The following is a 26382-nucleotide window of genomic DNA, read 5'->3' as shown; positions in this document are numbered from 1 at the left end:
CGTAAGTCTTGTCTAGTTGCCCATTAACTTCATAGAATCCGAAATGTGCCCATATGTTCACTTTCCATGGAAAAGGGTGCGTTTTTATTTACCCGTCTATCACTGTCATCTCTCTCCGCCTCAGCCATCTTGATTGTTGTTGTTATGCCCCCGGAAGTAATTGAAACAACTTTATTGTCCACTCGAGGCCAGAAAATAAACAGTGACATACATAATCGATTATGGGACTTTGCTGCATCGATGCTGAATCGTGCATGCCCGCATTGCGATGCATTGCCGAATCGATTATTGTTGACACCCCTAATATTTATATTTATATATATATATATATATATATATATATATAGATGCATTCTGGGATAGTTTTTAAACAGTAGCGAAAGTGTTTTCATGTATGCAGATAACCTGTTCGCTACTCAGCCACGTTTGTTAGCATAAGCCAATAGAATAAAACATAGTTAAAATCATGACTTTGACTGGTTTTAGTAATCACACCGTATTTTGACAGTTGTTAAATAGAAATTTCTACAAGGCACGCACAGCTCTTTGTTTCTTATTAAAATGTTTAAAGTTATTAACTATTATTTGCATATATTATATTTATTTGGCAATTTGAAAATAAATGCAATAAAAGACATTATATTTAGACATTTACATTTAACAGACGCTTTTGCCCAAAGCGACTTTCAAAGATAAGGAAAGAATCAAAGCATTGGGTCTCAATTCACTAAGCATGTGTACGCACAAATTTGTTCATAAAATGTGTAATTGTATGCAAAAACTAAAAACAACCAAACGTGCTCAATTATCATGAACAAGAAAAAATAACCTATAGTATAATATATATCTGTGTTATATATTTTATTAAAAAAATTGTCTTGTTTATGATTATTGCGTACGTGTGGTCTAAGTTGTTCTTACGTTTTTGCATACATTTAAAATACATTTTAGTATGAAAGTTTTTGCTGAATCATGATTTCCCAATGTGTCATAGAGACAATAGTACAAAAGGTGCTTATAACAAAATACAAGTTTTCACTATTTCAAATCAATACCTGTTACAACGTCTCCCCTGTGACAGACTCTGCACAGTATGGTTTAGGGAGAACAAGGATAAGGCGCATGAAAAAAATCCTTTAAACAATCAGATCCCATAAAACATTTCATGAGAGGCTCTATTGTTGGAGAAAATGCAGTACAATTAACGCTATTATTAAGCACTTTGTCATCTGCTAACAACAAATTGAGCAAGTTCACACTCCGTAGCTAGTTACACATGATTGAAAATTAAAGGAAACGCTAAAGGCAGTGACATTACCCTGCTGACCCATGGAGGTTAAATGGTTAATGCAGTTGAAGGGAATGAGCTTCGGTTTGACAGCAAGTGATGATACAAACATCAGCATGTGCTCTGGCTAACCTTCTTATACTCCTAAAGTACATCACAACCTACTGGATCATAAAAAAAAGAAACAACCTGTATGTTTTCACTTCTTCAAGTATTTCCCAATTTTTATGAACGTCAAAAAAATTCCCAGTAAAGCATATAAACATCACTGCACGCGCACACACACGCACACACAATTAATCACGTCCATTCAACTTACTCCATTTATCATGACTGAGCAGTTGTAGCTCAGGGCTGAAGAAGTTGAGGAAAAAGATAATGTGGGCGCAGGAAGGAATTTCTCATAATAATGCATTCTTTTGTTTATTAAAGGAGTGGTTAAAAAGGCATGACCTCAGTTTTCCCTCTGCACTCTGTCAGCTCAATTATCTTCAAATTCAACTACATGTATTATTCATGCTTTCGTAAAATGAAGTTAGTAATGGCAAAAAACCCTTCGTTTTTGAAACAAGCACCTTTTAATATGGTTATGAAACCACTTATACCGAGCCTTAAACATTTTCTTGAAACCCTTTTCTTGCATAAGACTTGGGTAGATATTGAGTAATATTAAAATAAGAGAAGTGATCAACGTTGTATCTGTTGTTGCATCTTCTATCTGGCCACTGTATGGTTGTCTGCATGTGCTTTGTTTATGTTGCTGTTAAAGGATTTCTTCATTACGTTTTTTAAATTGGCTATAAAATATTACACTCTAAAAAAGCTGAATTATTTTCAAAACAATAAGGGACAAACCCAAATGCGGGATTAAATTAACCCAGAAAATGTTTATATTTGACTACAACCATGTGTTGAAGCATTTTGGGTTGTGACAGCATTAGTGAATTTATAACCCAATTGTTGGGTTTGTCCCGTTTGGACCCATCACTAGATTGAAAAACTTACAAATAACAGAGGAAAATCAAATCCAACTGAAAACATTTTTACAAGAAACAAAACCTGTGCATGCCCTTTAGAAATTTCTATTTCATTTAAAAAAGTCTGATTAGTGTTTGATTCATACAACTAAAAAGTAAAACCCACTCCTACTCATCACCTCCCACAAATACCAAGAAAAACATAGAACTGGTGAATGCACTGGAAGGGGGCTAATATGACTAAACACACTATTTCAATCTGAACACAAGTACGCACACTGTTAACTCTCATTTTGTTTTAACCCAAATAAGTACACTTAACCTAAACGCAGAAAAAATTTCCACCATTACTCAAGTGTTTTAGTTTCATGCATGAATACATGATTTCGCTCATTCAACAAGAAATGTTGAGTTGAATTCAATTGTTTTAGCTTATTTAAATCTCGAGATTTGAACATTTTACCCATCACGCATTGCAGTATGCATAAATTAACTACTACTTTTATATGAGTGTTTTTTTTTTGGTCTTTATTTATACTACTGCAGTTGTTTTTGTTAACATTGTCATAAAGTCATAAAACTATGTCAAATAAGACGTGTGAAATAAAGTTTCTCATATTGTTAACTGACCATTTGTAGAACAGAAAATGTTTGAGTAATCTAACAAGAATATATTGCTGGAACAAGACATTTTACGTTTAGTGAACAAAACATTTAAATTGTTTGTTCAGCATTTTTAAAGTTGACAATTTTAGGGCAACGAGTTACCCTATGTTTTTAAGTTGAATCAGCTTACAGTGCACACTTACATAAAAAATACGGTAACACTTTATTTCGATAGTCCACTTTAGACATTTTACTAATTATAAGTAACTTTGCAACTACATATCAACTACCAATCTTTAGAGAATTAGTAGACTGTCTGCTTAATATCTACTAACACTTTATTGTGATGATATCTCAACAGACATTCAACTGACTATAAGCATCTTTTCAGGTGCATGTCAACTTATTCCACTAACCCAAACCTCTTCCCTAACCCCAACCCTTACAGTCTACTAATACACTAATGACAGTTAGTTGACGTATAGTTGCAAATTATTGAAAGGTAGTTGGCATGTAGTTGCAAAGTTATTTATAGTTAGTAAAATGTCTAAAGTGGACTATCAAAATAAAGTGTAACCCAAAATACATCAACAATATAAAAAGAAATCTGTTTAAAAAGCCTTTTAACTACTTTCTGCATGACACAGATAGAAAGATGAATGTAACAACAGCTGAGTTGAACAAAAAGTCTAAGACAGGACTTTGCAGTTACACTACTACACATTTGACACCAGCACTCAGGAATAATGTGCCGAACAGGAGGAGAAAAATTTCCTTGATGGTGTGTGTGCGCGCGCGTGTGTGTGTGTGTGTGTGTGTGTGTGTGTGTGTGTGTGTGTGTGTGTGTGTGTGTGTGTGTGTGTGTGTGTGTGTGTGTGTGTGTGTGTGTATAGAGTTGGTTAGGGTGTACGGTGGGTGACTCCCCAGCATCACTCTCAGAATTATGCAAGGGAAATTCAATCAACAAACTTGTACAGTAGTTGTACAGAACTCTCCTTATGACAGATGCCCACAGAAAAGCCATAATATGGGTGGGTCAAAAGTTAGTCTATGCATTTAATAATTTATTTTAGACGATTATCAATATGCCCAAGAAAAGCTTATTACTACAACTCACAAACACTAAAACTCTATTTACTCTTACTTAAAAGCATTTAAATTTGACTTTAACTGTTAACCAAAACATATTCGAGTTATAGTTTAACAGAAAAAGGCCTGATAAAAAACACTGAGGCCCGGTTTTACAGACAAGGCCTAGCTAAAGCCAGGACTAAGGCCGTTGTTAAGACATTTTTTTTAAGTTGAGACAGCTCAAGACTTGCTTAAGCCTCGTCTGTGAAACCGTAGGTGAATGATTGCAGAATCCTCAGACATAGACCAAACTGCAATCCATTTTTGGTTAAAAGAGGGGTTTAATGGTATTTAATGCATTCTGACTTATTAACACAGTTTAAGAGTAGGTTTCCGTGTGCTTAACATAGGCAAAGTGTCAAAAAAGCAGTTGGACGTGTGACAGAGTATTTCTGTGCCGCGTACACTTCGCCAGGGTTTATACGTTTCGGAAAGTTTTTTTTGAACATGGGTACATCTTTTATGGGCACTTCCTACGGAAAAGCATGCCCACACATTAATCAGCAGAAATGCGAGAAACAAGGATGCTAGAAGTCACAGGCATCACTTCACCCGATAGCTTTGTTTTAAATCAAGACTCAACAATGGCACAAAAGAAGAAGTGTGTTTGTGGATGTAAGGAGAAGTAAGCCAGTATTATGGAAACATTGTATATAGTTTGTTTATCCAGGGTAGCAGCAGAGTTTTGTGTGTGTGTGTGTTTGTTTAACGCACGATTTAAGTCAAAAGTCCCAACAAGGTCATAAATTGCAAATGACAGGAATATGTAGTGAATCATAAGTTATCTAGTGTTGTATCCTGTATTGCTTGGCTCGTGACTGGCTCCTCCCGCAGCTCGTGGCTCCTTTTACCGAATGTTTTTGTGCATTTCCAGACACAATCGCTAGATCTTTTATAAATCTGATCACATTAAAGACTCTTCGGGGATTGAATGTAATACTACTCTATAGGCATTCAAGATTAACATCAGATATGCAGAAACAGCATGTGTTACACAAGCTTTACAAAATCAGTTATAAATCAAATATAGACGGTTTCAACAGACGCACGTGCACTTTACGCGTCTGGTCGGAACTTTACTTCTAGTTTCTGTTTGTTTAATGGTCTGACTAGTTGCTAAATTGAAGTCTGGAACAAATTCCTCGTCAAAAATAACAAATGTTTTGGTTTCCTAGGTAATCTATGTGTTGTTAATTTTGCTTGTTATGCAAATAAACTACTTTAAAAGGACTTTGTATTTAATTATTCTCAGCAGAGTTTACCGAAAAAGTTTTGAAAATCGTTTTATATTGAAGAGAAAAGCAGAGTTCACACCACAATAAACAAATACCAATAAAGATACAAGAAATGATATAATTGGGATCACTTTCTGAGCGTTTTTTACCACGTGATGAATGATAAACCACTGACAGCCAATCAAATCTATTTGCACTTGAAACAACAGTGGAGAAGCTAATTGGTGAGGTCTATAACATAAAATTACCACAGGTATCCAGCGCTGTTGCTGTGAAATTCATTACTTAAAGGAATATTCTATTTTCTTAAAAGAAAAATCCAGATAATTTACTCACCACCATGTCATCCAAAATGTTGATGTTTTTCTTTGTTCAGTCGAGAAGAAATTATGTTTTTTGAGGAAAACATTGGAGGATTTTTCTCATTTTAATGGACTTTAATAGAGCCCAACAATTAACACTTAACTCAACACGTAACAGTTTTTTTCTACGGAGTTTCAAAAGACTATAAACGATCCCAAACGAGGCATAAGGGTCTTATCTAGCAAAACGATTGTCATTTTTGACAATAAAAATAACAAATATACACTTTTAAACCACAACTTCTCGTCTAGATCCGGTCCAGCGCGACCTAACGTAAATGTGTAGTGACGTAGGGAGGTCACGTGTTACATATAGAAAACGCACATTTGCGGACCATTGTAAACAATAAACTGACACAAAGACATTAATTAGTATCAGTTGACATACAACAACGTAGGAACGGTCCTCTTTCAACACACTTGTAAACACTGGGGCGGAGTTTCGCGTTCGTCTTCTCTGACCTCTTGACGTCATGACGTATTGTGTGGGGCCACATCACGCATCACGACCGGATCTGGACGAGAAGTTGTGGTTTAAAAGTGTATATTTGTTATTTTTATTGTCAAAAATGACAATTGTTTTGCTAGATAAGACCCTTATGCCTCGTTTGGGAACGTTTATAGTCCTTTGAAACTCCATTGAAAAAAACTGTTACGTGTTGATTTAAGTGCTAATTGTTGGGGTCTATTAAAGTCCATTAAAAAGAGAAAAATCCTGCAATGTTTTCCTCAAAAAACATAATTTCTTCTCGACTGAACAAAGAAAGACATCAACATTTTGGATGACATGGTTGTGAGCAGTGGTGTAGTCTAGATTTTTGTAGTGAGTATACTGTGATTTTTCCCTCTCATCCTTATGCTCACTCGTCCCAGCGCGACACCTCATAAGCACCACCACACTCACAGATGCATACAGTATAGATATTCATGTAACTAAGAGCATTCTGAAAGTGTACTCATAACACATAAACTGAATGTGTTATCAACATGTCAGTTTATTATAAGAAAAAAAAAGACTTTAGAGCCAATGGGTTTACAGCTGGGGAAACTGGACTGATTTTTAGACTGGTTTAGTGTTAATCAACATCTAACTCAGGAACAAAAGTTACTTAACTGTTAATTAAAATTAAATAAACTGTTTACAATCTTCAATCCGTGGCAAACACATGCATTGAATGAGAAAAAATATTCACTCTTTCAATAGATATTATCTGACAACTATTGATAACATTACCATGTGTAATTTAATGGTGTAAATGTTTTTAATTATCAACATTTAAGATGACCATGAATTAACTATAATTTGCATAGTCATTGATATTAAAGCTTATTTTTTTGCATATAATATAACCATTGTCTAAAAATGAAAATAGGCTTATACTTAATTATTATTACAAGACCATCCTGTAGCCTAAAATTTGCAAGTCTAAACTGAACATCAACGCAGACATGAATTTCCTCACAGAAGTTTAAGATCACATACATCTTGTCAAGATGATCTTGAACGTAGATATATAAATGAACACAGAGAAGGAAAGTTTAACACTGTGAAGCACAAGCAAACATGCAGAGGAACTGAAGGCAGCTAAAAACCATCAGGATATTATCACGGGCTTATTTTATTGCATTTGGAGCCTTACCTCCAGATAAAGTAATAAACTGGACTGATGATTTAAATGTTGTACTCACATGTGCGTTGTAAACTATATGGAGTTTATGTTGCAGCACTGCTTCACTCGTTCACTTCTCAGTGTCGCGTGAGCAGTTACACTGCAGGTTCGACTTCATTTGGCGCTAAGCAGACCTCTTGGTGATATCAAAGTACCGCGAGAGCGAGTCAAAGCAGATTTCTCCATGTGATAACTGGAGTCACTCTCGCGGTGCTTTACTGTCACTCGCATGTGGCGCCACACCAGTCTGCTCCCCAGTCACTTTCGCGTCACTATAGTAATTTGATTTCATAGAAATTCATACGCCGATCGGATCGCGCAGTTCGGCAGGAAGTATATAGCCTTATATGTATTTCAACCCGCTAAAGTGGCAAGTGTAGCATGCTAATGGTCAGTGCTTCACATCTATATTATGACTAAAAGTTTTAAAATGTCACAAAACCATGCTGTTACGCATCCTCGCGCTATTTTTAGTGGGTATACGGAAATCCTTGACCATTTCCAGTGGGTATACGGCGTATACCTGCGTATCACGTAGACTACACCACTGGTTGTGAGTAAATTATCGGGATTTTTCTTTTAAGAAAATGGAATATTCCTTTAATGCTTTTTCCCTACCACACTGACTACCACTTCAAAAATGGTCCGGAGAAATGTCGCTTTTATAGAGTTGTGAGAATTTGCCCAGAAAATATGAGACTGTGTATAAAAATGCCTGCAATAACTAAACAGTGCAAATGAAGGTGTAAGCTAGGTTCTTAATTACATTACACTTAAGCATTTAGCAGACGCTTTTATCCAAAGTGACTTACAAAGATTAGGAAACAATAAAGCGATATGCCATAGAGAGGCAATAGTACAAAAGGTGCTTATACCAAGATACAAGTTTTCACTATTCCAAAACAATACATTCTATCTAAAAAGATAAAAGAAACAGAAATTCGGTCAATATCAGGGTTTCCTGCAGCACTTTGCAGTTCGGGCGGCCCGCCTATGCTGGGAAACACAACCGCCTTAACTAGGTAGGCCAAAAAAAATTGGACGAAAACACGGCCGAAATGGTCTGTCAACTGTCTGGAGGATAGCCATGCGTGTCCGTAAAAGCTGTAAGTGGACTTATGTTTTGGGGTTATTTAAGCCTGTTATTGTATTCGTCTATAGTTCTTGCAAATTTAAAGTAAGTTAGCTGGTGATCTTTGTTGTTTGAGCAACCTGCTTGCTAGGTTGCACGTGCCTGTTGATTGGATGTAATTGTTGAGCGCTTTTGCTCACAGTATTTATGTGCATTATTTACATGCTACAGTAGTTACACTCCTTTAAGATAATGTAATTAATAGTGGGAAATAATCAGTTTTTACAATCTTCGCGTTATCTATCATCGTTCGCCAGATGTTCTACAAATCTGCTTCAGTGTTTCAAATAAATGGAATGTATGAAGGTGTGAAACAATTACACTTAAATGCAATACATGACAACCCAAAACGGTAACATCCAATAAAAGCCCTGCAATTGTAATAACACAAGATAACATCCCTATTTAATGGTTTAATGCATTCAAATGACTATATTGATCAATTAATCTGTCAATTATTTTTCTAATTATTATTGAATAAGAGTTTTACTGAATTTCTATGAATTATTATAAGCGGTACTGCACAATTACATTTATTTATTACAGCTTCCTGGAACACTTTTTATTAACAAAAAAAATTTAATTTAAATATGTAAAATATATACTGAGTGTTAAAGTGTGCACATACAGTCAGTCATTTTCAAACAGCAAACAACTTCATGTTATTTACATCAGTTTCAGCAACGGCCTTACACTAACTGGGGATGAGGGCTGAGTTCCAGATCTTCTTTTCGAGAAAGATCAGAGAAAAAACAAAAAATATTGAAAAAAGTAAATAAAACTTCAAGGTTTTATCTTTAAAATCAGATGATATTTGAGTCACGGAGCCCCTTTTCTTACGGTCACAACGCAGTTTTTTCTAACTTTCACAGTCACCTGAAAGTCAACCCACAACGAGATCAGTAGTGCTGGTGGGTGGGCCAGCTGAAGGTTTCCCCCTTTGTAGCGTAGGTGGAAATGAAGGGCTGATGGGCGGGGGTTTTCTGTGCAATACATTTATTTGAAATAATACCACCACACAGTCTCTTATTTACTATAAAATTTCCCCATGCTAAGCTTAAGATGCCGTGCAGAATAGTGAGAGGTCTTAAATATGGTTTATTGGTGTTTCGATATATATAAGATCTTGAACTTATCGTGAAAAGCGTAGGAAAGACATGAACATTTTAAGATGAATCTAGCAGAGAGATGCAATCCATTGATCTTTAACTTATCGTGATAAGCGTAGGAAAGACATGAACGTTTTAAGACAAATCTAGCCGAGAGATGCACTCCATATTTTTTGGGAATCCCCACTTCATTTCAACTATAGCATTACTGGAAGTCATCTGTGATTTTACACTACAATCAAACCTTTTCCATAACATTCATTAGACGCGGAGTGAATAACATAAAATGGGTTAAAATTCATGGGTCAAAAGTCATAAACTGCTGATTTTACACATTTAAATGATTGATTAAGCAAAAAATTGAAAAGTAACATATCTTTTCAGGCCAGTCTGTGACAAAAAAAAACTTTATTCTTCTTTCTCAGTCTGGGAAATGAGATCAGAGAACTTATTTCCCCGTAATCTCAGACTGTCCTCCGTTATCAAAGCACATCTCACACATATGGAAGAGAGGAGGAACAAACACACAGAAGAAAGACAAAATGCCACTTTCTCTTTAAGCATACCACCAGGCCTTCAGACAAAGCAAGCAGTTATTGAGTCTTGTTGGAAGCCGCACAGATGTGCTTTGCCATGCAGGCAGGTGCTTTGTTTGTCACTGCTATTGTCTGCTTATCTACTTCCTCTCAGGAGAAACCCTGATCGCCCCCGTTTTGGCTGTGAATTTCATTCACACCACCCTGATATTTTTGTTCCTTGATTCCCTTTTTCCTCATCCTTTATGGGAATCTGAAAGATGTGTTTTCCTCTTATGTCTTATGCTCTAATCTTGATTCCTTACTTCAGTAAGAGTTAAGTCCACACTACTAATGCTTTTTTTAGGATTAAAGCACAAAGTGCTGGAACCCTGCTGTATTTTTTAAGGATTTACAGGGCTCTAGACTAACAGTTGAACTGGGTGACACTGGGATTTCATTTGGTAGCAGCAGAGTCACAAGTTGGGGCAAGAAAACAAAAGAAACACTGGAACTACATCCAAATGTGTTTATGCATAAATGTTTATTACAAATTAATACAAGCTAAATTCTTGTTTACAGATAAACATCTCTATTAGTATCTTTACCATAGTCCTAGTTAGCACTCCTAGTTTTGTGAACAGTAAAACTTACTGTATGCTTTTTTTCACTAAATATTTTTATTTTTACATTTTTTAACCAACTTCACTGATATAAACAAAACTACTGTGTTAAAAAATGTTGGTAACACTTCACTTAAAGGGGTGTTTATAAGATTGACATGACACCCTCATAATCATGACATGACACGTGTAATGAACATGAAGCAGATTTTATGCACATTTATGGCAACTTTCATTAAGTGTCATTCGCTCAATTATGTCATTTCTAATGCAAAAATTACATTATTTGAGATGTCTTCATGACAACTTGACATTACCAAGACAACATTACTTGTCATAAATCTTTTGGGCATCATAATTTAGGCGCTGCCACTGGTCCTTTGTTTATACGTCAAGACCGTGGAACACCGAGAAGCATCTGATTGGACGACATCAATGATCTAGCCTGAGTATGGACATGTAGCATGTAGTCATTAAGTTTTAATACTAATTGTTAATAAACAGATACGTCAAAAGATTATATTTAACTTTATGTACGTGCGCAATACATAAAAAACTGACATATAACAGAACTTGTTCTTCCTCACACAGAGAAAAAAAATAACAAAATATTTAATTAATTTAATTAATTAACATTAAATTAACGTTTTTGCAGTGATATGGACCAAACACTGCATGGTATAACCCACCATTGCACTGTTTTCATTTAATTTTAGGTGAATCTGTCTCCAACTGCAATAAAATAAAATAACATTTTATAAATTTTTATTATTACTATTATTATTGTTATTAGTGGTGCTTGCATTTATGCAAAGCATCACTATTATTATTGCTCAGGGATATTATTATTATTATTAGTGGTGCTTGCATTTATGCAAAGCATCACTATTACTATTGCTCAGGGATATTATTATTAGTGGTGCTTGCATTTATGCAAAGCATCACTATTACTATTCCTCAAAGATATTATTAGTGGTGCTTGCATTTATGCAAAGCATCACTATTACTATCTTGCATACTTATTATTATTAGTGGTGCTTGCATTTATGCAAGGCATCACTATTACTATTGCTCATACTTATTATTAGTGGTGCTTGCATTTATGCAAAGCATCACTATTATTATTGCTCAAAGATATTATTAGTGGTGCTTGCATTTATGCAAGGCATCACTATTATTATTGCTCATACTTATTATTTATTTATTTATTATTCTTATATCTGGACACTTTTTCGGCGCGTAACTCGTCCCACACGGTTTGTCGTAGACCAATGAAACAGTGCTCAAAACGACCGGCTAATTGAGGACACGTCTGCTATGACTTTTATAAGTGATCGGGTGCAAGGTTTTCGAAAGGGGGGCGAAAAACCACCCAAAAAATCCCATTGACTTAACATTACGCCCAACTTTGATGGGTCATAGCTCCGCTCAAGGATTTTGTAGAAACATGTGGGTTACAACATTTGAAGAGGGTGGTAGACTCTGTAAGAACATGGATCACAATGGGGTGTAAGTTGTACCCCTGGGGTGTAAGCGACACCCGAAAATTCCCATTGACTTATAATGGGGCAGGAAACATGCCCATATAAGGGAATAAAACAGTTCCAGATGAGATATCTTTGCTTTACAGTGTCGTAGAGATAAGTGGGTGGGCTCATTTTACTCGGGCATCCAATCAGTCTCTTAGGATCATCCCAGAGCTATTAAGCCACGCCCCTAGCAACAATTTTGGGCACCCTAGCAACATCTCCCATAGACTGCCATTATAAAATGCCCAGATGGATATCTTTGCGCCACAGTGTCATAGAGACATGGGGGTGGGCTCATTTTACTCAGACATCCAATCAGTCTTTCAGGATCCTTACATAGGTATTAAGCCACGCCCCTAGCAACCACTTTTGAGCACCCTAGCAACATAAAATTCAAACAGTTATATCTCGGCATCAGAACATCGTAGAGACACGGGGGTTGGACCGTTTAACTTGTGACTAGGGGTGTAACAATTGGGCACATCATTGGCCACTCCCAAGCCACGCCCCTAGCAACCAAATTTGAGCACCCTAGCAACCGAATAAACAAAGCCTTATATCTCCGCATCAGAACATCGTAGAGACACGGGGTTTGGACCGTTTTACTTGTGACTAGGGGTGTAACAATTGGGCACATCATTGGCCACTCCCAAGCCACGACCCTAGCAACCAAATTTGAGCACCCTAGCAACCGAATAAACAAAGCCTTATATCTCCGCATCAGAACATCGTAGAGACACGGGGTTTGGACCGTTTTACTTGTGACTCGGAGTGTAATCACTGAGCACATCATTGGCCACTCCCAAGCCACGCCCCTAGCAACCAAATACAGTACCCTAGCAACAGAGTAAACAAAGCCTTATATCTCCGCATCAGAACATCGTAGAGACACGGGGGTTGGACCGTTTTACTTGTGACTCGGAGTGTAATCACTGGGCACATCATTGGCCACTCCCAAGCCACGCCCCTAGCAACCAAATACAGTGCCCTAGCAACAGAGTAAACAAAGCCTTATATCTCCGCATCAGAACATCGTAGAGACACGGGGGTTGGACCGTTTTACTTGTGACTCAGAGTGTAATCACTGGGCTCATCATTGGCCACTCCCAAGCCACGCCCCTAGCAACCAAATACAGTACCCTAGCAACAGAGTAAACAAAGCCTTATATCTCCGCATCAGAACATCGTAGAGACATGGGGGTTGGACCGTTTGACTCATGACTCGGAGGGTAATCACTAGTGGATGCCATTTTTTTCCCTAGCAACCAAATACAGTACCCTAGCAACAGAGTAAACAAAGCCTTATATCTCCGCATCAGAACATCGTAGAGACATGGGGTTTGGACCGTTTGACTCGTGACTCGGAGGGTAATCACTAGTGGATCCCATTTTTTTCCCTAGCAACCAAATACAGTACCCTAGCAACAGAGTAAACAAAGCCTTATATCTCCGCATCAGAACATCGTAGAGACACGGGGGTTGGACCGTTTGACTCATGACTCGGAGGGTAATCACTAGTGGATGCCATTTTTTTCCCTAGCAACCAAATACAGTACCCTAGCAACAGAGTAAACAAAGCCTTATATCTCCGCATCAGAACATCGTAGAGACACGGGGGTTGGACCGTTTGACTCGTGACTCGGAGGGTAATCACTAGTGGATGCCATTTTTTTCCCTAGCAACCAAATACAGTACCCTAGCAACAGAGTAAACAAAGCCTTATATCTCCGCATCAGAACATCGTAGAGACATGGGGTTTGGACCGTTTGACTCGTGACTCGGAGGGTAATCACTAGTGGATCCCATTTTTTTCCCTAGCAACCAAATACAGTACCCTAGCAACAGAGTAAACAAAGCCTTATATCTCCGCATCAGAACATCGTAGAGACACGGGGGTTGGACCGTTTGACTCATGACTCGGAGGGTAATCACTAGTGGATGCCATTTTTTTCCCTAGCAACCAAATACAGTACCCTAGCAACAGAGTAAACAAAGCCTTATATCTCCGCATCAGAACATCGTAGAGACACGGGGGTTGGACCGTTTGACTCATGACTCGGAGGGTAATCACTAGTGGATGCCATTTTTTCCCTAGCAACCAAATACAGTACCCTAGCAACAGAGTAAACAAAGCCTTATATCTCCGCATCAGAACATCGTAGAGACATGGGGTTTGGACAGTTTGACTCGTGACTCGGAGTGTAATCACTAGTGGATGCCAATTTTTTCCCTAGCAACCAAATACAGTACCCTAGCAACAGAGTAAACAAAGCCTTATATCTCTGCATCAGAACATCGTAGAGACACAGGGGTTGGACCGTTTTACTTTTGGCTTGGAGTATAATCATAAATTATCCCCCGAAATTTGCCACGGCAAGCACCACTCACATTTTCTTCAGGAAATGTACCTATCTAGTTATTATTCTTCTTTTTCTGGACACTTTTTCGGCGCGTAACTCGTCCCGCACGCTTTGTCGTAGACCCATAAATTAGGGCTCAAATCGACCGGCTTATTGAGGAGAGGTGTGCTATGACTTTTATAAGCGATCGGGTGCAGGATTTCCGAAAGGGGGGCGAAAAACCACCCAAAAAATCCCATTGACTTAACATTGCGCCCAACTTTGACGAGTCATAGCTCCGCTCGAGGATTTTGTAGAAACATGTGGGTTACAACATTTGAAGAGGGTGGTAGGCTCTGTAAGAACATGGATCACAATGGGGTGTAAGTTGTACCCCTGGGGTGTAAGAGGTGCCCAAAAGTGCCCCAATGAAAAGTCAATGGGGCAAAATCCCATAGACTTACATTGCAAAAATTTTGACGGGTCATAGGTCCGAGCCAGGATTTCATAGAAACATGTGGGTTACTAAATTTGAAGAGGGTGCTAGACTCTGTCAGGACGTCCCCCACAATGGGGTGTAAGGTTACCATAGCAACCATTTTGGGCACCCTAGCAACCTATACCATAGACTGCCATTATAAAATGCCCGGATGGATATCTTTGCACCACAGTGTCATAGAGACATGGGGGTGGGCTCATTTTACTCAGGCATCCAATCAGTCTCTCAGGATCCTTACAGACTTACTAAGCCACGCCCCTAGCAACCACTTTTGAGCACCCTAGCAACATAAAATACAAACAGTTATATCTCGGCATCAGAACATCGTAGAGACACGGGGGTTGGACCGTTTTACTTGTGACTAGGGGTGTAACAATTGGGCACATCATTGGCCACTCCCAAGCCACGCCCCTAGCAACCAAATTTGAGCACCCTAGCAACCGAATAAACAAAGCCTTATATCTCCGCATCAGAACATCGTAGAGACACGGGGTTTGGACCGTTTTACTTGTGACTCGGAGTGTAATCACTGGGCACATAATTGGCCACTCCCAAGCCACGCCCCTAGCAACCAAATACAGTACCCTAGCAACAGAGTAAACAAAGCCTTATATCTCCGCATCAGAACATCGTAGAGACACGGGGGTTGGACCGTTTTACTTGTGACTCGGAGTGTAATCACTGGGCACATCATTGGCCACTCCCAAGCCACGCCCCTAGCAACCAAATACAGTACCTTAGCAACAGAGTAAACAAAGCCTTATATCTCCACATCAGAACATCGTAGAGACACGGGGGTTGGACCGTTTGACTCATGACTCGGAGGGTAATCACTAGTGGATGCAATTTTTTTCCCTAGCAACCAAATACAGTACCCTAGCAACAGAGTAAACAAAGCCTTATATCTCCGCATCAGAACATCGTAGAGACACGGGGGTTGGACCGTTTGACTCGTGACTCGGAGGGTAATCACTAGTGGATGCCATTTTTTTCCCTAGCAACCAAATACAGTACCCTAGCAACAGAGTAAACAAAGCCTTATATCTCCGCATCAGAACATCGTAGAGACACGGGGTTTGGACCGTTTGACTCGTGACTCGGAGGGTAATCACTAGTGGATGCCATTTTTTTCCCTAGCAACCAAATACAGTACCCTAGCAACAGAGTAAACAAAGCCTTATATCTCCGCATCAGAACATCGTAGAGACACGGGGTTTGGACCGTTTGACTCGTGACTCGGAGGGTAATCACTAGTGGATGCCATTGTTTCCCCTAGCAACCAAATACAGTACCCTAGCAACAGAGTAAACAAAGCCTTATATCTCCGCATCAGAACATCGTAGAGACACGGGGTTTGGACCGTTTGACTCGTGACTCAAAGGGTAATCACTAGTGGATGCCATTTTTTTCCCTAGCAACCAAATACAGTACCCTAGCAACAGAGTAAACAAAGCCTTATATCTCTGCATCAGAACATCGTAGAGACATGGGGGTTGGACCGTTTGACTCGTGACTGGAAGTGTAATCACTAGTGGATGCCAATTTTTTCCCTAGCAACCATATACAGTACCCTAGCAACAGAGTAAACAAAGCCTTATATCTCCGCATCAGAACATCGTAGAGACACGGGGGTTGGATCGTTTGACTTTTGGCTTGGAGTATAATCATAAATTGTCCCTTGAAACATGCCACGGCAAGCACCACTCACATTTTCTTCAGGAAATGTACCTATCTAGTTTATAATTATTATTCTTCTTTTTCTGGACACTTTTTCGGCGCGTAACTCGTCCCGCACGGTTTAACGTAGTCCCACGAAAGAGGGCTCAAATCGACCGGATTATTGAGGAGAGGTGTGCTATGACTTTTATAAGGGATCGGGTGCAGGATTTCTGAAAGGGGGGCAAAAAACCACCCGAAAAATCCCATTGACTTAACATTGCGCCCAACTTTGACAGGTCATAGCTCCGCTAGAGGATTTTATAGAAACATGTAGGTTACAACATTTGAAGAGGGGGGTAGGCTCTGTAAGAACATGGATCACAATGGGGTGTAAGTTGTACCCCTGGGGTGTAAGAGGCACCCAAAAATTCCCATTGACTTATAATGGGGCAGGAAACATGCCCATATAAGGAAATAAAAAAGTTCCAGCTGCGATATCTTCGCTTTACAATGTCCTACAGACAAGTGGGTGGGCTCATTTCACTCCGGCATCCAATCAGTCTCTCAGGATCATCTCAGAGCTATTAAGCCACGCCCCTAGCAACAATTTTGGCCACCCTAGCAACATCTCCCATAGACTGCCATTATAAAATGCCCAGATGGATATCTTTGCACCTGAGTGTCATAGAGACATGGGGGTGGGCTCATTTTACTCAGGCATCCAATCAGTTTCTCAGGATCCTTAAAGACTTACTAAGCCACGCCCCTAGCAACCACTTTTCAGCACCCTAGCAACATAAAATTCAAACAGTTATATCTCAGCATCCGAACATCGTAGAGACACGGGGGTTGGACCGTTTGACTCGTGACTCAGAGTGTAATCATTATGGGATGCCAATTTTTTCCCTAGCAACCAAATACAGTACCCTAGCAACAGAGTAAACAAAGCCTTATATCTCTGCATCAGAACATCGGAAAGACATGGGGGTTGGACCGTTTGACTCGTGACTCAGAGTGTAATCATTACGGGATGCCAATTTTTTCCCTAGCAACCAAATACAGTACCCTAGCAACAGAGTAAACAAAGCCTTATATCTCCGCATCAGAACATCGTAGAGACATGGGGGTTGGACCGTTTGACTCGTGACTCAGAGTGTAATCATTATGGGATGCCAATTTTTTCCCTAGCAACCAAATACAGTACCCTAGCAACAGAGTAAACAAAGCCTTATATCTCCGCATCAGAACATCGTAGAGACATGGGGGTTGGACCGTTTGACTCGTGACTCAGAGTGTAATCATTATGGGATGCCAATTTTTTCCCTAGCAACCAAATACAGTACCCTAGCAACAGAGTAAACAAAGCCTTATATCTCCGCATCAGAACATCGTAGAGACACGGGGGTTGGACCGTTTGACTCGTGACTCGGCGGGTAATCACTATGGGATGCCAATTTTTTCCCTAGCAACCAAATACAGTACCCTAGCAACAGAGTAAACAAAGCCTTATATCTCCGCATCAGAACATCGTAGAGACACGGGGGTTGGACCGTTTGACTCATGACTCGGAGGGTAATCACTATGGGATGTCAAAATTTTCCCTAGCAACCAAATACAGTACCCTAGCAACCGAATAAACAAATCCTTATATCTCTGCATCAGAACATCATTGAGACACGGAGGTTGGACCGTATGCCTCAGGACTCAGAGTGTAATCATTATGGGATGTCAAAATTTTCCCTAGCAACCAAATACAGTACCCTAGCAACCGGATAAACACAGCCTTATATCTCCACATCAGAACATCGTACAGACACGGGAGTTGGATCGTTTAACTTTTGGCTTGGAGTATAATCATATATGGTCCCCAGAATTTTGCCACGGCAAGCACCACTCACATTTTCTTCAGGAAATGTACCTATCTAGTTATTATTATTATTCTTCTTTTTCTGGACACTTTTTCGGCGCGTAACTCGTCCCGCACGCTTTGTCGTAGACCCATAAATTAGGGCTCAAATCGACCGGCTTATTGAGGAGAGGTGTGCTATGACTTTTATAAGCGATCGGGTGCAGGATTTCCGAAAGGGGGGCGAAAAACCACCCAAAAAATCCCATTGACTTAACATTGCGCCCAACTTTGACGAGTCATAGCTCCGCTCGAGGATTTTGTAGAAACATGTGGGTTACAACATTTGAAGAGGGTGGTAGGCTCTGTAAGAACATGGATCACAATGGGGTGTAAGTTGTACCCCTGGGGTGTAAGAGGTGCCCAAAAGTGCCCCAATGAAAAGTCAATGGGGCAAAATCCCATAGACTTACTATTGCAAAAATTTTGACGGGTCATAGGTCCGAGCCAGGATTTCATAGAAACATGTGGGTTACTAAATTTGAAGAGGGTGCTAGACTCTGTCAGGACGTCCCCCACAATGGGGTGTAAGGTTACCATAGCAACCATTTTGGGGTCCCTAGCAACCTATACCATAGACTGCCATTATAAAATGCCCGGATGGATATCTTTGCACCACAGTGTCATAGAGACATGGGGGTGGGCTCATTTTACTCAGGCATCCAATCAGTCTCTCAGGATCCTTACAGACTTACTAAGCCACGCCCCTAGCAACCACTTTTGAGCACCCTAGCAACATAAAATACAAACAGTTATATCTCCGCATCAGAACATCGTAGAGACACGGGGTTTGGACCGTTTTACTTGTGACTCGGAGTGTAATCACTGGGCACATCATTGGCCACTCCCAAGCCACGCCCCTAGCAACCAAATACAGTACCCTAGCAACAGAGTAAACAAAGCCTTATATCTCCGCATCAGAACATCGTAGAGACACGGGGGTTGGACCGTTTTACTTGTGACTCGGAGTTTAATCACTGGGCACATAATTGGCCACTCCCAAGCCACGCCCCTAGCAACCAAATACAGTACCCTAGCAACAGAGTAAACAAAGCCTTATATCTCCGCATCAGAACATCGTAGAGACACGGGGGTTGGACCGTTTTACTTGTGACTCGGAGTGTAATCACTAGGCACATCATTGGCCACTCCCAAGCCACGCCCCTAGCAACCAAATACAGTACCCTAGCAACAGAGTAAACAAAGCCTTATATCTCCACATCAGAACATCGTAGAGACACGGGGGTTGGACCGTTTTACTTGTGACTCGGAGTGTAATCACTAGGCACATCATTGGCCACTCCCAAGCCACGCCCCTAGCAACCAAATACAGTACCCTAGCAACAGAGTAAACAAAGCCTTATAACTCCGCATCAGAACATCGTAAAGACATGGGGGTTGGACCGTTTGACTCGTGACTCGGAGGGTAATCACTAGTGGATGCCATTTTTTCCCCTAGCAACCAAATACAGTACCCTAGCAACAGAGTAAACAAAGCCTTATATCTCTGCTTCAGAACATCGTAGAGACACGGGGGTTGGACCGTTTTACTTTTGGCTTGGAGTATAATCATAAATTGTCCCCTGAAATTTGCCACGGCAAGCACCACTCACATTTTCTTCAGGAAATGTACCTATCTAGTTATTATTATTATTATTATTCTTATGTCTGCACACTTTTTCGGCGCGTAACTCGTCCCGCACGGTTTGCCGTAGTCCCATGAAAGAGGGCTCAAATCGACCGGTTTTTTGAGGAGATGGTGGCTATGACTTTTATAAGCGGTCGGGTGCAGAATTTCCGAAAGGGGGGCGAAAAACCACCCGAAAAATCCCATTGACTTAACATTACGCCAAACTTTGACAAGTCATAGCTCCGCTCTAGGATTTTGTAGAAACATGTGGGTTACAACATTTGAAGAGGGTGGTAGACTCTGTAAGAACATACATCACAATGGGGTGTAAGTTGTACCCCTGGGGTGTAAGAGGTGCCCAAAAATGCCCAATGAAAAGTCAATGGGGGAAAATACCATAGACTTAACATTGCAAAAACTTTGACGGGTCATAGGTCCGAGCGAGGATTTCGTAGAAGCATGTGGGTTACTAAATTTGAAGAGGGTGCTAGACTCTGTCAGGACGTCCCCCGCAATGGGGTGTAAGGTTACCCTAGCAACCATTTTGGGCACCCTAGCAACCAATCCCATAGACTGCCATTACAAAATGCCCAGAGGGATATCTTTGCACCACAGTGTCACAGAGACATGGGGGTGGGCTCATTTTACTCAGGCATCCAATCAGCCTCTCAGGACCCTTGCAGAGTTACTAAGCCACGCCCCTAGCAACCACTTTTGAACACCCTAGCAACATAAAATTCAAACAGTTATATCTCGGCATCAGAACATCGTAGCGACACGGGGGTTGGACCGTTTTACTTGTGACTCGGAGTGTAATCACTTGCCACATCATTGGCCACTCCCAAGCCACGCCCCTAGCAACCAAATATGAGCACCCTAGCAACGGAATAAACAAATCGTTATATCTCCGCATCAGAAAATCGTAGAGACACGGGGGTTGGACCGTATTACTCATGACTCAGAGGGTAATCATTAGTGGATGCCAAGAGGTATTAAGCCACGCCCCTAGCAACCAAATATGAGCGCCCTAGCAACCGAATAAACAAAGCCTTATATCTCCGCATCAGAAAATCGTAGAGACACGGGGGTTGGACCGTTTTACTCGTGACTCAGAGGGTAATCATTAGTGGATGCCAAGAGGTATTAAGCCACGCCCCTAGCAACCAAATATGAGCACCCTAGCAACTGAATAAACAAAGCCTTATATCTCCGCATCAGAAAATCGTAGAGACACGGGGGTTGGACCGTTTTACTCATGACTCAGAGGGTAATCACTAGTGGATGCCATTTTTTTCCCTAGCAACCAAATAAAGTACCCTAGCAACAGAGTAAACAAAACTTATATCTCCGCATTAGAACATTGTAGAGACACGGGGTTTGGACCGTTTGACTCGTGACTCGGAGGGTAATCACTAGTGGATGCCATTTTTTTCCTAGCAACCAAATACAGTACCCTAGCAACAGAGTAAACAAAGCCTTATATCTCCGCATCAGAACATCGTAGAGACACGGGGTTTGGACCGTTTGACTCATGACTCGGAGGGTAACCACTAAAGGATGCCATTTTTTCCCTAGCAACCAAATACAGTACCCTAGCAACAGAGTAAACAAAGCCTTATATCTCCGCATCAGAACATCGTAGAGACACGGGGGTTGGACCGTTTGACTCGTGACTCGGAGTGAAATCATTATGGGATGCCAATTTTTGCCTAGCAACCAAATACAGTACCCTAGCAACAGAGTAAACAAAGCCTTATATCTCAACGTCAGAACATCGTAGAGACACGGGGGTTGGACCATTTTACTTTTGGGTTGGAGTATAATCATATATTGTCCCGGGAATTTTGCCACGGCAAGCACCACTTCACATTTTCTTCAGGAAATGTACCTATCTAGTTATTATTATTATTGGATGATTGATTTTATTTCTCTAACACCTAAAGGAAACAAAAAAAAAAAACATTATGAAATGAAGAATATTCATGATGCTGTTATAAAACTACTTGACAGAGTATTAACACTAAAAAGTGGTCAAACGCAGTTAAAACCAACCACATGACAGTTTAATGTAATGTTAACCCATAAAGCTAGGTAGTTTCCAAATTGTAATAATTTATCTACTATGTCACATTTATGACAGATTTATGACAAGTTATGTTGTCTTGGTAATGTCAAGTTGTCATGACAAGTTATGATGTATTGGTATGTCAGATTGTCATAACAAAGACATCTTTGCATTCAAAATGATATAATTTAGCAAATGACACTTAATGACAGTTGTCATATACATGCATAAAGTCACCTTCATGTTCATGAAATGTGTCATGTCATGATTATGAAGATGTCATGTCAGTCTTATGAACACCCCTTTACGTAAAGTTTTGCCCTACTTTTAAATAGATGTGTTTCATTAATGACCTACATTAAGCACTGCTGGACCTCAGTATGCCACATTACAATAATGCGTCACCCCTTCATAGAAGCATCCGACTCTCCATCAATCTTAAAAGAGTGTCGAATCAGGTTCGTGGGCATTTTTGCTTTCATTGTGACAATAAACCCAATAAATTAAGCTCACGTGTTGAGTACCCTGGTATGAAAAGTCGTTTATTTTTAAGTATTTGGGGGCAGTTGAAGCCTAGTGGTTAGAGCATCGGGCTTTTAACCAGAAAGTTGGTGGGTTGCCACTGTGGTGCCCTTGAGCAAAGCACCTTACCCTAATTGCTCCCTGGGCGCTGAGATAGCTGACCACGGCTCCTTGTGTGTGTGTGTGTGTGTGTGTGTGTGTGTGTGTGTGTGTGTGTGTGTGTGTTCACAACTGTGTGTGTGTGTGTGTGTGTGTTCACTATTCACTAGGATGGGTTAAATGCAGAGGTCATATTTTGAGTATGCGTTGCATGCTTGTCACTTTCACTTTTCACTTTCACTTGAACTTGTGAACAACATCTGGCTTCCTCGCAGCATCTTATTTACATCAAGAGGGGCTGTTTCTCATGTCATCTTAAACTTATATGCTTATAAACTTATAAGTTGAACAATGTACACGGTACTGCCCTGACCACATAAATTCTTGCCACCATTCTGTTGAAATGTTATTTCAAATAAGAAGTACATTTCAAATAACCCTGTGATCAATGAAGTGGATCATGCATTGCCAAAATATATTTCCATGTCACGTAATTGACTTCACCTTTTGCTTGTGACTGTTTTGTTTGTAAGTCACTGTATATTTACTATTTATAGGGTATTCATTTAAAGGGACAATTCACCCAAAAAGGATAATTCTTTCATCATTTACTCACTCTCCATAAAGAAATATAATATTATAGAATATTATTTGAGGAATGTTTGAAACCAAACCAATCATGAGCCCCACTGACCAGGCCCGGATTAACACAGTGTAGTGCCCCCCTCAAAATTTTTTTTTTAAAAGTCTAGTCATTTAGGGCTCCAGACTTAATTTTTTGTTATTAGGAGCACTGTAGCCCCTCACTAAAAATTTTAGGCGCGCCAGCAAAAATTTAGGGCACACCTTAAATCAGCCTGCAATGAAATTATTAACATTACAGATACATACATATACAATAAGTTATATCCAGATATCACATTGAATGAGAGGAGTGGCATGGCAATATAAAACTTGTATCCTTTACACGTCTCATCTTCTATCCAGTTTTCCATAACTGGGCACCGATGTAGACCTTTATTCCCATCTATAATGTTTTTGGTGTTAATGCAGGCTAAACGTTCTCCCACCATCTTTATCTCTCATCTTTGCAATGTCTTATTTTAAACCCACACGGGCTGCGTAGACCCATCGGTAGATTCAAGTGAGTGCATGGTGACATTAAACAATTGATGTGTCATGCAAAGGAGCAGTTAAAACCCGATCGCTTATTCTGTATTTATGTCACGGGTTCCTGAACATGCACTTGTAAAAAAACATTTTGGGTCGCAGTCTGGAGCCCTTGGTGCCCACCATTGCCTGGTGCCCCAGGAAACTCGCCCAATCCGGTATATGGATAATCAGGCCCTGTCACTGACTTCCATAAAAGTGAGTGTGAGTGAGTAAATTATGACAGTTTTAATTTTTGGGTGAACTATCCCTTAATAATATACATTGCTGTGCATAATAGCTGTAATCTGTGTGAATAACTATAATTATTTTGTCATATTTTGAGTGCTCAGTGGACATGAAGTCCACTAGATTGGACACTTTCTAAAAAAAAGCATATTTTTGGAAGAAAAATAGGATTTTTTTCATGCACTTAAAACAATACAGACACTTAAGAAAAAAATCTTAACCCAAGCTTTCATAATTCATGCATCAGAGGGTTAAAAATAAAAAAAATATGTACTTATCAGTTTTACAAGTGGCACCAGCAAAAAATATGGTCACAGGCTAGAGCCCTGATTTACTTCTTATTTTTTTCTGTCATAAACTGTCTGGGCGTCAGAGCCCATCAAACGTAGAGAAACCAAACTTGATGGGATAGCAAATCCCTCTGCTAGTCAAGCAAGCACAATGAGATCGGTCTGACTGTAGGTGGCACCATAATAGGCTAATTTACGTTTTAGTCAGGTCAGGTGGGCTAGAATGAAAATATTTTTTTCTATGAATCCTTATCTCATTCCCTGCTAAATGTATAAGTCAGATTTTCTGGAAAAAAAACCTTTTCAAACTCCTCCTAGACTGTTTGTCTTATTTGCATAAAATTTTGCATATAGCATCTAGAGACATTCACAACAAGGTCGCCAAAATTGTGTTGAGGCTGGATCTTGGCATACTGACACAAAAGTTGGCACATGTCATTAAAACCATAACCTCAATGGCACACACACAGTTTCGGCACAGCGCCACCTACTGATGCTTAGCAATTAAAAAAATTTAAACACCTTAATCGATCTAACTGAGGTTGATCAAATGAAATTTAGTTTGGATTAAAAGGGGTGGTGTAGACTGACAATCCAAAAATGCCTTGTGTATATGTGCAGTGGAATTGTGCTTATGTTTAGGTCTTTTATACGTATCACACGATACTCGCCACAAAAACATGCAGTGGCAACATGCATTATTAAGGGAAACGAGGCATGCGCTGTACATTCTTCAGGGTTTGTGTGTATTTGCATAACATTAAATAAAACAATAAAATGTCATAGTGCCATTGGAACTTGACAATAGACCCTGTGCATAGCGTTGCCAATGCACAGGGTCTATTGGGCTACTTTTAAACTATTTACACGGGTAGTTGCTTCTGTGGGCTAAAGATGAAAGGATTTTTTAATTAGTTGTTGGTATATGTGCATGGTCATTAGGATGATTTTGGGATAGTTTTGAAGGGGGATTGGGTTGGTTTTAGTACACAGATCTGGCAACCCTCGCTGTGCGTTTTGTTCGGATTAGAATGTACATGCAGGCAAACATTTAAATCAGAATGCAATGTTAAAAAGGAAAACATAAACTGTACTTTCTTAACCTGCAATCTGATTGAAAAAAATGGTGCATATAAACATAACCATTGACACCAGGACAGGCTAGAGAAGCACACTTAATCTCATAAATTTGCCTTGATACGTGGCACAATACCTTTAGAGAACTCTACAACTGATTTATTATTTAACACCATTAAAACTATCAAATTTATTTACAGTATATGCTATTTAAAATGTTCCTAATTGGGACCTTTTCCCTATTTTCCTGAACTAGCTTTGACCCCGATAAATGCTGCTATATTTTTAAATAATTTAGTAAGATGACTATTTATTTGAGAGAACATGGCTTACCCTCCACACATATGGCAGCAGGCAACAGATCCTTCAGCAGGTCTCCCAGTGTAAGCGGGTGGCCCTCAGGGGACACGGGGCGAAAAAGCTTTTGAATAAACGGTCTCTCACTCATGGTCTAAAATGATAGATATGAAAGTGTTTAGAAAGTAGTGTTTAGATACACTTTCTGTTTTTACAGTATGTTTATCCAGTTTTTTCCTATAACCCTGTTCCTATTGTCATTTCACAGTAGCTTTAACATTTTTGTACAAAAAATAACACACCAATATATTTATCTGTGAGGAAACTATATGCAAATATGGCACTAGAGGCTTTGTGAGTTCTAAAAAATATATATTTGTATTTCAAATATGATATCTTGTATTTCCAAATTTTCACATGCATC

At 39.6% G+C, this 26382-nt stretch overlaps 1 protein-coding gene across 2 annotated transcripts in view; it reads right to left on the bottom strand.

Moving 5' to 3' along the window:
- The window catches only part of atg5 (ATG5 autophagy related 5 homolog (S. cerevisiae)), a 39940-nt gene that overhangs the window by 3104 nt on the left and 10454 nt on the right, over positions 1–26382 (bottom strand). For both annotated transcript variants that reach the window (XM_065274297.2, XM_065274296.2), the window contains exon 8: positions 25995–26112. In XM_065274297.2, the coding sequence (XP_065130369.1) occupies positions 25995–26112 (118 nt within the window). The remainder of the gene's footprint in view (positions 1–25994; positions 26113–26382) is intronic.

The sequence above is a fragment of the Paramisgurnus dabryanus genome, chromosome 13 (assembly GCF_030506205.2).
Source record: "Paramisgurnus dabryanus chromosome 13, PD_genome_1.1, whole genome shotgun sequence".
NCBI lineage: Eukaryota > Metazoa > Chordata > Actinopteri > Cypriniformes > Cobitidae > Paramisgurnus > Paramisgurnus dabryanus.
This window is presented reverse-complemented; position numbering and strand designations above follow the sequence as displayed.